The following is an 18,170-nucleotide window of genomic DNA, read 5'->3' as shown; positions in this document are numbered from 1 at the left end:
TTCGTGAATAAAAATGTATAATATTGATGGTAAAAATTTGAAAATCAGGGGGAAAAAATGGTGAAATAAAGGTGGGAAGACCACAAAAGAGAAAAAAAGAGAAAGCAATTTAAATATGATCCCAAGTAGATCTCAAAGCCAACAATCAAAAGGAAGCCTGAGAGAACTGCACCAATTAGTTATTTTAAATTTTTTTCCAATGATATATTTCATTTTATTTATTTATTTATTTATTTAGTAGCCTTCATATTTCAATTATTCTCCATTTTAAAACAAAAAAAAAGCACATTGTAAGACAATTAACATTGAAGGAAAACATAAAGACAACAAAACAATTGATATTAAAACCATGCCCAATAGATTTTCAGATAACTGTACCTAAACATAACCCTAAGCTGATATTAAACAATAATTCACCATATCAAATCCTACTTCTTAGGCCCTGTCCAACATTTGGTTCCAACTCCCTATTCGTACTCGCTCGCTCCAAAAACCCATCAATGACACAGATAACAATAGGCACTGTCCCAATCAACAAGATAGGAGGCCTATGTGGAAACGTGCCCTCAACTCAACTGGACTCAAAAGTGAACTTTACTCGGAACCACAGTTGTGTGTATTCCGGGTTTGTCCTGTCTGTGAATTGGCACTGAACGCGGCAGAAACTTCTATAAAAGTAATTTAAAAACATACTAATTGAATAACACATTACTAAAGATAAAACTTACTCTCGAAAAAACAAACAATGTACGGCTACTGCACTTCTCCAAATTATTAATTATTATTACCTGTACCTTAAGGGGAACTTAGACAATGGAGGAATTAGAGAACAATTGAAAAACGACGTTAAGGGGAAATAACACAAAAGATATTCCCCTTGGGCGATTATTATTTATAGGCTTAGTAAATAGTACGGTATCTGTAGGTTCTTCATTACAAGGCTTAGTCCAAGGTAATTAATGCTGAAATGATTATTATTATTATTATTATTATTATTATTATTATTATTATTATTATTATTATTATTATTATTATTTAACATTAATTACATTACAATGATAGTTTGGACAAGTTCAATAACGCCGGAATGGTATATTATTTATTTAATAATATTTCTCTTATGCGCCCTATTTTTTATTTCATGCTTCAATTTTGTCCTATTTTTTCCCCAAAACATTTCAGTCAATGTCAGTATGTTGGTGTCAGCCCATGACCCTAGGCCTAGTTTAATGAGGGGCCTAGGACTAGGTAAGATGTTTATCCTCTTTCTCTCTAGCCTTTGGTATAATTTTTACCTATCTACACTTTATAACAGGAGGTACTAGCTGTTGTTGTTGTAGATAATATACTAACATTTAATAACATCCAATAAGGTCACAGTTAGTTACACACGTACATCCCATAAGTCCGTGAGATTTCATAGGCCTACCGTAGGTAAACATAGAAACAAGAGCAATACAGTAATGCTAAAACTCGAGCGTCACGACATTGCGAAGTGTCTGATCTTGTTCCTCGTATCGTACTCACTCGAGTCAATCCGAGATGGCCCGAGTGAAGTTTCATGTAAATGTTTCGTACGGGAAAAAAAAATCGCGGCCCGTATCCAGGTATGATGGGGTGTGTGTGGGGTGGGGGGTTATGGTTCCGGCAAAATCTCCCTTTCTAGCAAAACCCATTTTTCTGGCGAACCTGTCAGATTTCTCCGACGAAAGCAAAGTGGGCCTGGTCGGGCTGCGATTATAAGGTTGCGATTATAAGGTTAAGAAAGTGGTCCAGGGGTTGGGTGGTGGTGGTTGGGGGGGGGGGATCCCCGATAATTTTGACACGGGTTTCAATGCTTTTAATCGATTTTAGAGTTACTAATATGTAGAAAATACATATAGGCCCTAATTTTATTTTTCTCCCCGACGAATTGTGCTTTTCCTCCTTATCATGGGCCATACATAATCTCTTATTACAAAAAAAATATAAAATAATAGTATATACTCTATATACTTGTATGAAAATTACGTAGATAAATAAATATAATGTTTAGAAAAGGCCGTCATCTGCAAGTCGAAAATGGCATCGCAAGCAGCCCACCCTTACCTAATTACCTGTAATTATTATTATCAACATAGGCAGTTCACACACTGCCGCGAGAGGGCCTGGCTCGCATGATATGAAAAAGCGTTACAATTCTGTAATGCAAAATACGCTAGCTGCTCGTTCTTTCTCTACTATCTATATTCTTTGCCGCGCTACATTATTGTTCTCTGTAAGATATCTATTAATAGAAATAACGTATCCAAAAAAAAATCCCCTGAAATCAGGTGACTTTTCGGCATACCATTATGTACCACCTGATCAATCAGCTGACTGTCCACGTGACCAAATTTGTTAATTTGCATAGTTATTGGTAGTGCAGTGGCGTTAAATATTATTGAAGTGTTGTTTGGGAGGCAGTGCATAAATTTCTTGTGTATTTTCTAAACATTTAAGTGGGAAAAACGTGTAAGTATATCATTAAATTGTAGTGTGAGTAATCTTAAGCATTTATTGATAATATTAGGTTATCTTATGTGGTATATAAAAATGTATTTCTAGCACGCACCAGCTTTTTAATTAATTTGTCAAACTGCCAGTGAGTGGTGTGGTGGCTAGCGTCATCATCAAGCCGCGCCTGCTGCAGCTATGACAAAGAAAGGGCGAGCAGGCCCCAGTGGAGGTGGCGCGGGAGAAATAGGTAGAGATATTAATTTTGTCGGCGATACTCAAACCGGACTAGGTCTAGGACATCTTTGTATTTGTTTTTCTGTGATTGTTAGGGTTTCCTTTTTGTTTTGAAATGCTGATACTCAACAAACAGCTGATAAAAATTGATATTTGTTTTGTTGGATCAGCTGGTGTACTGTGTCCTAGGCCCTCCTTCCAAGGAGGTATAAACAAATATACCTCCTTGCTCCTTCCTAGGACTACCTACCTAGACTTTATTATTTATAACTCCCTGGCTACATGTAGGCTGCCATTCTACACACTCATTAAACTAATTATCAGACGTTATGCCGATAGTGTTGCACATTTCGAAACTGTTGTTAGTATAAGTACGTTTTAAGTCAAATATAGTTAAATATACTACCTGTTGTTTTTTGTTGTAAAGCGCATTGAGGCTTTTTTAGTTAGGGGAATGCGCCATAGTTTTAAAATGGACTTAATATGAAGTTAGGTTAGACCTCAGGCTAGTCAACTCACAAAAAAAAAAAAAAAAAAAAATAAGGCCTAGTTAGGCCTTATTTTTATTTTTTTTTAAATGAAATAGACTTTTATAAAATATATTAATATTAAAGAAGATTTATGTGGTCATAAAGGGCAAGATTTATAACAATGATATGATATTTTATAATTTATAAATAAATGTTCTTGTAAATGCAAAGGCTTAATTTTTTTTTCTCCTTTCTGATATAGAGATCAAAGTTCAGAATGGAATATACAGCTGAAATAAAGGTTCAGGATATGAACTGTGAGTTATGCCAGCAGACGATCCAGATCGAGGTTGCAAAGCTGCTGGGGGTGAAGTCAGTTCGAGCCGTGCTTGTAGAAAAAGTTGCCAGAGTCCGGTTTCGTTCGGATATGACATCAGCTATGGTAATCACTGATGCTATCGATGGTCTTGGATATGAAGTGAAGCTGATTAACACAATCGCAGAAGCATCTGTGAAAACCTGTCAAGAAAACGAACCAAGCAGCCTCTATATGCGCAGTGAGAGTCCTCGAGGACACACAAGCGAGGAAAGAAAGCTACTAGACACGGAAAGCAGACTTGGACAGTTGCCATACTCACAATCTTTGATGACTTGTGAGCGTGTAAAATTAAAGGTTAGTATGAATATTATCATATTATTAATTTGTAAAATTCTTCATTGTTAATTATTTTATGTACATCATTATTTTTGAAAAGGAATGAATATTGTGGTTTTGAATTGGGTAGGAGAGTAGTAAAATATCTTTATTTATTCAGAGATATAAAGCTCAATGTCAACAGTTTCAATAGGAAAAATAAAGAGTAGATTGTTCTTTCATGAGTCTGTGGAAAAAAAAGATTGGAGGTTTTTGGGAATAATGATAGCCTGTACTCTTATACACATCTAGATGTGTTGTATATTGATTTATTGCACATCCAACAGTTTAAACACCAATTACAGGATGGAAATATAAAATATACAGTAAAAAAAACTTACACAAAATTAGTAAAAAGCCAAATTAATACAATAAAGATTATTTAAAAGACTCGAATGTAATAGACCTGAACTTAGAAAAACTACAATGAAAAATATCAAATTCAAGATTATCACAAACACATTATTATAAAGTGAAGACAATACTACAAAATATACCATTTTTACAAACATTAACACGTGAAAATTGTACATTTAAAATAGGTTTAGAACAACGTCTGCGGACAGGGACATTAAGAGAGAAATTAGAAACAATGTTACACGTAAACATAGAATTAAAACAATTTTAATATATAATTATGATTACTGTACTTACTTGAAAATTTTTTTTTTTAATTTCAAAATAGAGTTACCATTATTTTGAAGTTGTCAACATGAGCTTGTAGCATGTAACCTGAATTTTGTTACTTACATTTTTTTTACTTAGCCTGGCACAATATTTGATTAGATAGAATCAGGTTAAGGTACTGTACTTTAGGACAATGAACCTTTGCTCAAAACAAACTTTAGGCATTGATTCAATTTGCAATTAGCCATTATTCTAATTGATTACAACATAAATTTGTTATTGTGTGCTAATGTATACATACTGACTGATAAAATAAATAATTTTTAGATGACAAGATAATAGACAACAGCCTAGTGCTGTCTGCGTTACTTAGCCCAGTACCGTACATATACTGTAGGGCTAGTATTTTCGCTACCTTGTTTAAGGCGTCCTTTACTTTTGACTTTTTGAGATGTCATCAATTAATAATTCTTGTACATTTTCATATTAGAAAAATGGTTTTAATTTACCTGTATCTGCTATTTATTATTTATCATTATCATAATGTTACATATTTGTAGATTCTGATTTAATAAAATAAAATATTATATATTTTCCCAAACATTGAATTAAAAAAAAAAAAAATCAAAAAATTGTTTCTGTTAACAGTGTACAAAACAAATAATTTCCTGCACATGGCAAATGTTTGGTGCTTGTACCGTAATCTGTGAACTGTTTTCATGGAGCCAATGTCCATAGAGAGCTGATGTTGCCTCTATGGAGCTGATATTGTTTCTATGGAGTCCAGGTAGTTTCCATCGAGATATATATCTTGTTTTTAATCCCATTGGCACTAAAATCTAGCAGGTTGGTTGTCCCTTATTTGATGTTTTAAAACATTTTGAAGATCCCTAAACATGGCTGACAGAAATATTCAGTTGTTTGCTATATAGTAAGTACATACTGCGTAACAGTAAACTTAATAGTTTTATCCATGCCAGATTCCCAAGCTACAGGCAGTTCATTTACAAATACAAATTGCAAATGCATGTAAATATTAGACCGTAATAGCTCAATGAAATTTCCGGTGTGATTTCACACTCAATTTTTTACAAATGGTATCCATTATGGATTGGAGTTTATACACTTGTTTAGTTGTTATTCAATAATTGAGGTTAATTTTTAGGAAATTACCAGTGATGCAAGCAAGTGTAGCTAAAGTATAGTTGGTTGTTTGTGGATGTACTCTAGTTGAGAGAGACAATAAATGGGACACCTTCTTATCATCACCTTCAGTACCATTGTCAATGTACTTTTTGCCTGCATTTTATATGCTGGCAGGGGTCCCAACAGTGGCGGCGCTATGGGGGTGCTAGGAGGCTACATCCCCCTCCCCTCCCCCACCCTGGTCTTGGAGAAAAACAATTCGTCGGGGGGTGGGGGAAAATTCAAAAAAATTACATGTATTATTTACATAGTAATAGACTCTAAAATCGAATAAATAAGCCTTTGAAGTCCTTGGATCCCACGTCGGGGAAATCCTGGCTGCGCCACTGGGTGCCCAAGTCTCCCTGAAGTCGCAAGAGTGTCCCAGAATTCTGGATATAGACTCCCGCACTCCTGCAAGCTTATGTACAAGGATCTCCCAGAAAATAGCCCATCTCTTGCCAATGCATTAAATCTGTATGTTTTTACAGTAAGTGTAAGTAAATCCTTGCAAAGCTGCTAGGGCCCCATAGGGTTGGAGCTTAACCTCAGTTTTAAGTAGCGTGAAGCAGATGAGAGTTTGATGCTCGCCCTGGGTTGGACGCTGGTTACTCCCAGCAATTTGCTGAGTACCCATACAATAGGGTAGACTAAAGCAATGTACAGTAGGTAAAGTGCCTCGCTCAATGACAAAAGGGAACTGCACAGTGAAGAATTGAAACCCCAATCTCTAAGTTGGGAAGCCCAACCGTTTCACTGCACCAAACCACCTCCACATTTTTTCAATACTGTATTACCCCTTTATTGGAAGTCACTGTCGATTAGTATCACCATTTAACTGCCCTGTGATGAAAAACTCACTCAACTGCATTTAACAAAGTTTTGAGATAATCAACGAACGTGTTATTGTCTTCGCTCTCTCCATGCGTAAACAATTGAATCCTTATTTGTGTTTATTGTGTAGAACTTGTATTTTTAATTACTCTACATAATATGCAATATGTCACATTTATTGTTTTTTCATAACATACCGGGTCAATCACAAAGAAAAACATGGCTCACTCAACTGCATTTGTCATGAAAGAATCAACTCAACTACAGTATTTATTGAATATAAAAACATGTTATATTATCAAATAATATTACTTTCAGATGATAAGTGATATTATATCAATTTTTGTGAGTAAATTTATCGTTAGGCCTATTTTTTTACTATGATGGCAGAGACATAGAATAGAATACAGAAGCACACATACTCAATATGGCACCCTGTTTGTGCTTGTCTAATCTAGGCCTATGATTGTTAGGCTTCAAATATTATGAAGATTGCAGATAATTAAATTTAAATGTGATTATATTTTAAATGAAAATAAAAAAAAAATGATTTTCAATTATATTTGGGTATTTCTGCCATTATTTTCGGACAATGCTCTCTTTTTTTTTTACTTCAAGGAATTCTCTGTTTAATCGTCATTCATCATTTTTAAAAATTGTTTTCTATAGTTTCCTTTTTCAGAAATTCATCCTGTTTTGTCTTTCACATAAAATTGAATATCAAGCAGAAGAACAATATATGTTGAACTGTATGCAATAAATGTAATAATAATAATAATAATAATAATAATAATAATAATAATAATAATAGGATACAGTAATAATAATAAAGTTAATAAGTTAATAATAAGCTAAATATAGGTAATAATAATATCAGAGGTAATAAATAGTGCCCTAATAATCTATCAGAGCGATATTAGACACTAAATTTATTAAATAAAAAAAGACAAATTAAATATTAGAAAATATGCTTTTTTAGGTGGTCAGAACTTGCCTCCTGAATACATATGGGGAGCTGGTTCCATAATGATCCCCTGCCAGAAATAAGATCAATATCCATATTTTGCTAGTATGACTAATGCCAAAAAAGTATGATAATGTTTACTTAATACCAATATTGTGCACCAATGAAGATATTGTTTATAATGATTACATTGTGAAAGTAATGTGATGTACATAGACAATCGTCTTTCTCAATGATAAACCATGCAACACTATGCAGTTGAGTGCGTTTCTCATGATAAACTATTAATAATAATAATAATAATAATAATAATAATAATAGGTATTAAATGCCAGTTAAGTTAAGTCTTTCATAACATTTGCAGTTGAGTGCTTCTTTGCTGACAAAGTAACACAGACTTGCAGTTGAGTGATATTTTATTTTTTAAATTTCATATTTCCTGTTATAATTTCAAAAATCTGAATACATCACAAGGTGTGTTGTCCCCAAAAGTGCAAAACGCTGAAAAAGTGCATTTGAAAAAATTGCCAGTTGAGTGTTTTTTTCATGACAGGGCAGAATTAGTGTAGCAAAACTAGATAATTAGATACTGTATGTCATAAAAGCACTTTAACAAATCTCCTGGACTTCTTGCAACTTTGGGACCCCTATGCTGGTGATGTGTTTCACATCCATCTAATGCCCACCCGGAGAAAGACAGCCCTCAGTGCTACAGGGGGTCAATCATGATTCTAGGCAGAACTCGTCATTGCTTCAGTGCCCGCTGTGTACATTTTACTGAAAATTTAATAAATTATTATAATTCATCATTTTTAATGAGCAATCAATGTTTTAAAAATTGTTAATATTTCCTTTTTTTTTTTTATCCAGATCACTAGCTTTATATTGTAGAGAGTACTGGGTATAGCTATGTAGAAAAGTAGACATATATTTAATTATGTTATTGTTAAAGATAATTACTTTTCCATATATCCATATAAATAATACAAAATACTGAAACAGGAAATCAGATGGATCATTTTTAATGAGCAATAAATGTTTTAAAAATTGTTAATATTTCCTTTTTTTTTATCCAGATCACTAGCTTTATATTGTAGAGAGTACTGGTTACAGCTATGTAGAAATGTAGACATATATTTGATTATGTTATTGTTAAAGATAGTTGCTTTTCCATATATCCATATAAAAAAAATACTGAAACAGGAAATCAGATGGATAGGATTGACATATTGTACAGGACAGACTAGTGTAGAGTTATTATTCCTGCAGGTGAAATAAACTATTTATTTTTGTAGGCTTTTCCGTATGCTTCTTTCTTGTTGTTTTACAGTTTAAGGTAATTCAAGAGGGAAGCTGAACTTTACTGTAACTACTACCCATCATTGGTGTATCTAGGTTGTGCTCACATGGCCTAAAAAAAACTCCTCCCCCTTTCCTGTCGCCCAATTAAAAATGATCAGGTAGATAAACATCACCTGGTCCTCATATCCCCTTTTGCAAGTTAGTACCCCCTTACTTTAATCATCAAGATTCCTTCCCACCCCAGCTTAGCAGTGCAATCCATTTACACAGCACGCGACAACAGCCATGACGCAAGCAACTTTCTTGGCTTGTTCTGCAGTCTACATGCTCAGCGAAGGATTACTAAATATTTTATGCTGAACGACATATTGTTCTGTTGCGTAGTAACGTTGTGTTCAGTATCGATGATCATATAAGTACGTCATAGGTTCTATTCTGCCCCTGTTGTGTGCCGATTTCACGCTCTATGTAAATGGGCCTTCACTCAGCCATTTAATCAACAACCTACTGCTTCACTCATATCACCTGATTTGATATAAAATAATTCGCTTACAGAATGAAACAAGAAATTTTCAATTGTATATTGAATTTCATGTAAACCTTGGGAGAAAGTTTCAGTCTGGGATTTGTGTATGTTTCAGTTGAAGTCTGTCTACAGTACCTGTACATTTTAAACCGCAACGTAATTGGGATTTCCTTTTCTTAAATTCTCACACTTCATCACTACGAAGTATACATTCAGTCAACTGCGACTTCTCAACTTTCACTGTTCCTTTGTGTAAGTTTTTAATCATTGTTGTTATATTATTTGTATTGATTTCTTGACTAAATAACAGTTTTACAATTGTTAAGGTTGCAGTATAGGTACAATACTCTAAAATGGTTTTAAATTTATTTGTCAAGTGGTTTCAATAGCTCTTTTCCCTTGTACACAGTGTATAGTACATTGTTCTCATGTGCTGGAACATGTTTACAATTAGAAATATTAATGTTAAATGTTTGATTCTAAAAGTGAATAGTAAGCAAGTACAGTATACAGGAAAGCACAAGAGCTCCGAGAAAATGATTTGTTAGGCATGTTGTGTGACACAGTAGCGCCAAGAATCTGTACTGAACAATGGCCACAAAACAAGGATCTACAGTAGATACGATTTTTTTGTGTAGTTAAAAGTGTGAGATTGTGACGTTTCTATGGATGTTTCTTTTACAGTATTGTTAGTCTTTTACATTCTGATCTTATTTAATTCCAGCCTAAGAATAGTATTTATTAATATTGTATCTCTTTATACAGGATAGTATACTGAACAATGCAGAACTCAGAATTCTTCGTAAAAATGCTGCTCTTGTAGAGTAAATATATTTTTCGCTATTATAAAATTAAAAAATTTGTTTCATGGTGGCTTACTGTATCCCCTCTGTTATCAATGACATCATGCCTGGCCTATCTATAATTCTTTATTTTTTCTGTTGAAATTAAATTATACAATAATATACCAGTAACTTTTCAATGACAGTTTTCAATGCTTTTTCCAAGAATTTAATAAATTAGTTAATTCAGAACTCTGCCTTCTTCTGTTACGTGTTCACATCGTTGTCTCCAACATTGATTAGCTATCATGTTGACCTAGACCAATATTTGTCATGTCATTCAAAAAAAGTCTATTAAAAAATGAAAGTCCCCTGTTTAATTTAATACACACCGAAGAGCTGGGAGCTTTCCAAACATGATTTAAAAAAAAAACCCATATATTGTTGTTCTCTGTTATACTTATGACATAAGTTGCTATAATATGTTGCTATATTAATAGTACTTCAATGGTATTCAGAGTTGAAATATAAACCTATCCTTATTTGTATCATTATTCTTCAAATCTTTGAAGTAATTAAATTTGAAACATCTGATGTAAAATCTTAACAACTAATGGTGATGACATCACCATGCGTACAGTAAGTGGTCTCCGCTTGCAATAATTAGTCAAGATTTAAATTGTTTATTCAACAATGTTTGACGAGGGTGCCAAGGTGTAAGGATTTGCCTACTTTTTAATGAATTCACACACGTTTCTTCATTATTCATACTACTTCCGTCCCCTCTTTCAACGCTCGCATTCCTTGTTCAATCAAATTAAATCGCTTCTGTTTCTTATATTTCTCATATGACACTTTTTGTTTTTCCTTTTTGATTCCTTCTTGCGAATTACAGTATTCTTGGTTGGGGCCACTTTGGGTCCAATTGTAGCCCTGATTTTGCGACCGAAGATCAGTTCTGCCAGACTAAATCCATTCGCTAAATGTGAGGATCTGTATGCTAACAACGCTTTATACGTGTTGCTACAGTATTTCTGCATAACAACTGCTTCCCTGTTACTCTGGGTATTTTGGGCTACTGGTATGTGCCTAAATCCATACCTGTACTCTTTTTCAAACTCCTTGAACAAATGTCCAGAATACTGTGGCCCATTGTTTGTAATCAGCACTTCTGGTCTGCCACCAGCCTAAGCCCATAGCTACAGTAGGGAAGTTTGAGGGGTTTGAAAGAATTACCCCCATCCCCTTTTCCAGAAATGCTCTCTTAAATTATTATTAAAAAGTACCATTTGCATTGAAGCTGTTCACAATTACGGTAACTCCCAAATATTTGAAATTTTGCATTTTTATTGCCATTTCCATACATATCCTTTGTTATATATTTACAATTTACCACAACCCTGGTGGGACTGAAGTGTGTGTGCCCTCTTGCGAAAAATTAGAACCCCCCCCCCCCTTTAGAAATCTTTCCTTCAGGCTGTGATGGATATCTATGTTTCAAATAGACAAGCTCTCATACGTTGTGATGCTTATAAAACTGATGACTTGTGTGACAACATTTGGCACCGCGAATAGCTCATTGAGATGAGTATGTGCCCCTTTACAAGATGTCATTATTATTTTCTTCCGAAAGTCTGATTACTGTGTTAAGTTAGCGCCAAGAAACTTTACTGGTCCCTGTCAAATCAAGGTCAGCTCTAGTTATGACCTTTCTAAAAAGTGTCCCGCATCTGCTATGATACTGTCTCTTATACACATCTAGATGTGTATAAGAGACAGGAATTTAATAAAAAAGTAAATGTAAAGTAAATATCATGAAAGTTTCTTTAGACTTTTCGTGTAGATAAGATAAGATCATTTCTAGTCCAATAAAAGAACTGGAAATTTGTTTTCCTCTGGCAATACAAGACACAAGGCAAGATTAAAGTAAAAATACATTTGATAAAAATATTTAAAAGGTAAGGGGGTATATAAAATCGATCAATTAAAAAGATAATAGGCCTAATGATATAGATAACAAATTGATTAAATGTAAAGAAAATATCATGAAAGTTTCTTTTGATTTTTCGTGTAGATAAGATAAGATAGAATTTCTAGTCCAATAAAAAAACACTTTCGGCCCCCCCTTCCGGGCCCCCCTTTTGGACATTTCTGGATCCGCCCCTGATACCTGTACTCTTTTTCAAACTCCTCGAACAAATGTCCAGAATACTGTGGCCCATTGTCTGTAATCAGCACTTCTGGTCTGCCACCAGCTTAAGCCGATAGCTACAGTAGGGAAATTTGGGGGTTTGAAAGAACTACCCCCATCCCCTTTTCCAGAAATGCTCTCTTAAATTATTATTAAAAAGTACCATTTGCATTGAAGCTGTTCACAATTACGGTAACTCCCAAATATTTGAAATTTTGCATTTTTATTGCCATTTCCAGACATATCCTTTGTTATATATTTAAAATTTACCACAACCCTCTTGCGAAAAATTAGAAAACCCCCCCTTTAGAAATCCTGCCTTCAGGCTGTGATGGATATCTATGTTTCAATAAACAAGCTCTCATACGTTGTGATGCTTATAAAACTGATGACTTGTGTGACAACATTTGGCACCGCGAATAGCTCATTGAGATGAGTATGTGCCCCTTTACAAGATGTCATTATTATTTTCTTCCGAAAGTCTGATTACTGTGTTAAGTTAGCGCCAAGAAACTTTACTGGTCGCTTTCAAATCAAGGTCAGCTCTAGTTATGACCTTTCTAAAAAGTGACCCGCATCTGCTATGATGCACCCGAAAACTGTGATTATTCATTCATCATTTATCTTTTTTTATAAAGAACAATCTGTGCTGATCTTTTTTTTTTTTTTTTTTTTTTTTATAGAACCATAATTTTTATAGCGCCTTTCACAATTATCAGATTTTACAAGCAATTATACAAGGCGCTGACATCATTATTTCCCTGGTCACTGGATACTGAATTGCCAGGTCCGCACATTTTTTAACTTTTTCTGCTCTCAGGAGAGTATCCCTGGTCATTGCTGCTTGAACGCGCACGAACCATACATTCAATGCCATACCATCCTACCAGGTCCCATTTATACTCATGCGTGGAGAGAGGTAAACATAAGTAAAGTGCCTTGCTCAAGGACACAAGCAACGCGACGAGTATTTGTCTCGAATTCCCGATCTCACAATCAGAAGTCCAACACCGTACACACTGCGCTACGTGCTCCTACAAAAAAATAACTGTATTTAGAAGTTCTCTCACACTGTTGCCCAGTTTCTTCAATATAATCCCTGATGAGACCACATGCACCCTGTTTTTCTTGTGCAAATCTTTCTTTAAACCTGTGAAAGGCTTGTTCAGGAAAAATGTTTATTACATGTTAAGACTGATCTGATTAAGTGACCTAATAATTTATGTAGTTTTGTGTCATCACTGGGAATGATCAGAGATTGTTTTCCATGGTCTTTAGCAGCTTTGATCTCTTTAAAAAGAATCATAATAAAGACAAGACATTTGTTAATTTTGGACCACAGAAAAGTGGTCTTTAATTGGAGGTGGTCTTTAATTAGAGAGATACTTGTTATGATTTCTAATCTAAAAAATGCCATGTTGCTGTCTGAAGTGGCCTTAGCTTCGCACTTGTTGCATCTTACAGCAGCACACATTCTGTATTTTCCAACACCACAAAAAGCTGAAATCGGGTCACAGTGTGAATGCTGCATATCTGCATCACTGTATAATGCATTAAAGTTTTTTTACACACACTAATTAGAACATGGCCAAACAGGAGAGGGACATCCCCTAAAATCTCAGATTTAAAATCTTTAAAAGTTGGCAATGGGGTCTTGGCAATGGGGTCTAATGGCACCATTCCAACAAACCACCATTATACCATAACATCCTTATTTGTATGTACAGTATTAATCTTTGGTAAACATACTGTACTATCTGTATCATGAAATTTTCATTCAACTGTCAATATCTCAGCCAAATAGCTAGGTTTAATGACATCTACAAATAGAACGGAAGCACTCATTTAAAAAGATATGCTTAAAAAGATTTATATGAATATGGCAAGCTTAAATAAGGAAGACATTTATGGCACCATAATCATTAAATCCTTAAATTTGTCATCTACAGAGGAAGATGACCAATATCTTATATCAAATGATCATTATATTTAATACCATTTGGTTGTTTTTCCTTGAACAACAATGATTGATCCAGTAAATATTAAGTAAACGTACAAATTAAATTTTATATCAAAAGTGATGACGAATGTTTAACTTCCGATTTTTTAATTTTTAATGGGCAATGGTGGCACCAGTGTGGGGTCAAGGAAATATCTTCCTTTGTCAAACAAGCACTGACCTCTGTCATTGTACTAAAACTATTAATTTGCCGATCTAACCAAAGTTATTGGGATTGGATTCGCTATGATTATTTTAGTCGAAATGTGCAGTATTTTTATTATCCTAAACAACAAAATCTATCCACGACCAGCAGGGATTTACAGTACTTCAAGACCTAACTGACTGCAGGCTCTAGGCAGCCCCGTCGTTTGGATCTCCTGGTGGGTTTGTTGGTCGTCTTCTCAGCAAATTTTCTGAGCCACGTGATTGCACTTTTTACATATTCAGTCTTAATTTTTGTAAAGCATTATTTTAGCACTTGGTTGCATTCTTGATAATTTGGAACCAAAATAACTTTTAAAAAGAAAAAAAAAAAAAGAAACTAATAATAAAGTTTAATCTTGGTCTAATTTTTATTTTAAGTTTATCTGATTGAGTTTATCCGAAAGACGTACAGGTAGTAACACTTTCAAGTGATATAAACCTCACACAACAACAATGCTGTATATTGATTCAGTGTCCACATTCATCTTGCAAAATTAACTGATTCTTTAAAAAAAACATATGAAGACATATGCTAACCTTAAATATTATTTTATTCTTTACTACTGTATCTCCTAGTTTCACATATGACATCATTGAATTCAGACACCAAAAGTGGCTTGTTTAATGTAGAGGCCTGTTAATGTACAACTATTATTAGTATCTTAAATGATAACAGGGTTTTATAGAAAGCGGTTTCCCAGAAACTTACATACTGTATATTTGAGGAAATTCCTCGATGAGGGGGTCAAATTTCCAAATAATGTAATCAAGGTTCCTTATGAGAGATCCCGGTTCCCTGACAGGGGTCCACATTTAATCAGTGACTCCACTCATACTTCGCTGATCATGCAGACTGCAGAACAAACCGTGCACAAGATGAGCATGACGACTGTCGTTGCATTTTGGGGCCTATATTAGTTCCCTCCTAGATTCAACAAGAGTTACTTGCAGATGATAATATCAAAATCTTGTATCTTATATTTTGATTCATAGAATCCGTAAGCTTATCAATAGAGATTGAATCCACCATGTTCCATTTCTCCATATGAGGTTTGGATGTAATGTGGTGCCAGTTGTAGTTGTTGTTTTAATTAATAACATAATATTAGCAGAAAGTGATTACGGTAATGATGGGGTATTGTAGTTTTACACTACAATGGATTTGAGGGCGCTGTTGTTTCTTTCATGTTTTATAGGAATTTAGGTCCTGAAAATCATCTTATTTCTTACATTTTTATCTACTTTTCACTTTCAATTTTGCTCCAAGTGTGTTATTGATTCATTTTTATGGGTACATGTCGTATGAATGGTACTTGATGGTCATTCTGAAGAACGAATTTTGTAGATTTTATTTTGACGTTGTGTTGACTCTGTGAAGGACAGCAGGCTCAGAATTGCAACCACACACAACACAGGCAAGTCACTCAGGTGTTAACCAATAAATACCTAACCAAACATGTCTAGAGGAAAACACTTGGAGGAGCCTGCACCGGAGGCTGCAATGCAAGTGCAGCTTAATAATATTAAAGACAAAGTTAAGAATCTACCAAGTCTTTTGGAAAATATGAAGGAAATTAAAGATTTTCAGAAATCCATGTCAGAGTCTATGAATTATTTCAATTCACTAGTCGAAGAAATGTGTGGGAGAATGAAAGATACTGAGCAGATAATGATGAATTGAAGAAAAGAGTATATGAAATGGAAAGCGATCTAGATGAGCAAAATCAGTATAAACATGTTATAACATAAGTCGGACTTATAAAATCCACATACGCCTTAAAACTAAAAGAAAATGCATACGTTTAGAGTCCGTACTGAGCCCAAAAAATCCGCAATGAAAATATAACGTGTTTATAGTAGAAGAGAAAATCTTGAGAATCAAAGCATGCCACAAATCGCAAATGAAAACACGGACGAAATAGTAAAAAAAATAGTAATAAAAAACTTACTAATACTTTGAGAGAAACTAAACAACGATTTTTTTCAGAAAAATTTGAAAACCATTGTTCAAATATGAATAAAACATGGAAAATTGTCAATGACATGTTAGGCAGAGGAAAAAAGGAAATAAAATTACCTAGTCATTTGGAAGTCCAGTCTGAAAGCGGTAATGTATGTAAATTTAATAGTCAGTCAGACATAATTAATTGTTTTAATAACTACTTTGTTTCAATTAGCAAGAATTTTGAAAGAGATATCAGTGATAGGCCTATTGAAAACCACATGGTATACTTACCTAATACCCATCCAAATTCTTTATTTCTTCATGGTACAACTGAAGAAGTAGTTACAGATATTTTAATAGGATTAGATAAAAATAAAGCAGTTGGTGTGGACCAAATTAGTCCCAAATTAATAATTCTAGCTGCAAATTACATCTCTATACCACTTACATATATAATTAATTTATCATTTTCTACAGGATTCTTCCCAAATGCACTAAAAAAAAGGCAAAGGTTATTCCCATTTTCAAAAAAGGATCATCGTCTGACCCAGGAAATTATAGGCCAATCTCCGTCTTACCTCAATTCAAAAAGTCTTTGAAAAAATAATCAATAAACAACTTAAACCGATTTGATTTATTATATCCTCGTCAATATGGTTTTAGAGAAAAATATAGTACAAAACTTGCTATTACGGATTTAACACAGAATTTGTCGGAGGACATAGATAATGGCAACCTAGTTTTTGGAATGTTTTTAGACTTTAAAAAAGCATTTGATACGGTGAACCATGACATTTTAATAAGTAAGTTAAATTCATACGGAATACGGCGATTACCTTTGGCTTTATTCTAAGATTATTAAAATAATAGGAAACAGTTTGTTAGTATAAATGGGATTGAATCAAATGAACTTAGGGTCTGTTAGGCCCTATGTTGTTTCTTATATGTAAATGATATTGCAAGTACTACTAATTACTTTGAAACTCACCTTTTTGTAGATGATACCAGCTTATTTCATACCTTTAATACAAATGATAATATTGACCTAAATTCTGTAAATGAACAATTAAAACACATTGTAGACTGGTGTGATTTAAACAAATTAACAATAAACTCTTGAAAATAAAACTACAATAAGTATATTATTTTTCGTGGTAAGCACACTGTGGTCCAACCAAATGGTGCAATTTGTATAAAATGAGCACAAATTTATGAAGCAGAATCTACAGAATACATTGGGGTAACTCTTGACAAAAATCTGACAGGGAAAGAACATATTAATAAGGTAAATACAAGTATTAGCTTTAAGGCAGGCTTGCTTTACAAATTAAAGCATTTTATTCCTCCTTCAATTTTGTTATTGTTATATTGTTTTGTCTTGCCACACATTTCATATGCACTTGAGGTCTGGGGAAGTACATATATGGCACACTTAAAACCAATATACCTTTAATACTCAAAAAAGAATTGTATGCACTATAACACATTCAGACAGATTAGCACACACATCATCACTATTTACAGAATTGGCAATCCTTAACATTTATAAACAATATGAATTTCAATTACTTTTATTTGTTTATGACAGCATTAACCGCAGATTTCCTTTAACAATTCCCCAATATTTTTTATATGTTCAGCATTATCACATGACAAGGGCTCAAACAAAGGGGAATCTGACTATCCCAAAACATAAAAGTAATGTGGGACAATTCTCTGTTGGGTGTTCTGG

The 18,170-nt window shown here is 33.9% G+C and overlaps 1 protein-coding gene across 2 annotated transcripts in view; it reads left to right on the top strand.

The window, feature by feature from the left end:
- The first annotated feature begins 2,369 nt into the window (after window positions 1–2,369).
- The window catches only part of LOC117112548 (copper-transporting ATPase 1-like), a 50,697-nt gene continuing 34,896 nt past the window's right edge, over window positions 2,370–18,170 (top strand). For both annotated transcript variants that reach the window (XM_033255628.1, XM_033255626.1), the window contains exons 1-2: window positions 2,370–2,493; window positions 3,445–3,855. In XM_033255628.1, the coding sequence (XP_033111519.1) occupies window positions 3,460–3,855 (396 nt within the window). In that variant the 5' untranslated portion in view covers window positions 2,370–2,493; window positions 3,445–3,459. The remainder of the gene's footprint in view (window positions 2,494–3,444; window positions 3,856–18,170) is intronic.

Source organism: Anneissia japonica, unplaced genomic scaffold (genome assembly GCF_011630105.1).
Source record: "Anneissia japonica isolate Jap-2015-1 unplaced genomic scaffold, ASM1163010v1 scaffold287715_len1027211_cov185, whole genome shotgun sequence".
In the NCBI taxonomy this organism is placed as follows: domain Eukaryota; kingdom Metazoa; phylum Echinodermata; class Crinoidea; order Comatulida; family Comatulidae; genus Anneissia; species Anneissia japonica.
Note: the sequence above shows the minus strand (reverse complement) of the source record. Positions and strands in the feature narration are given on the sequence as shown.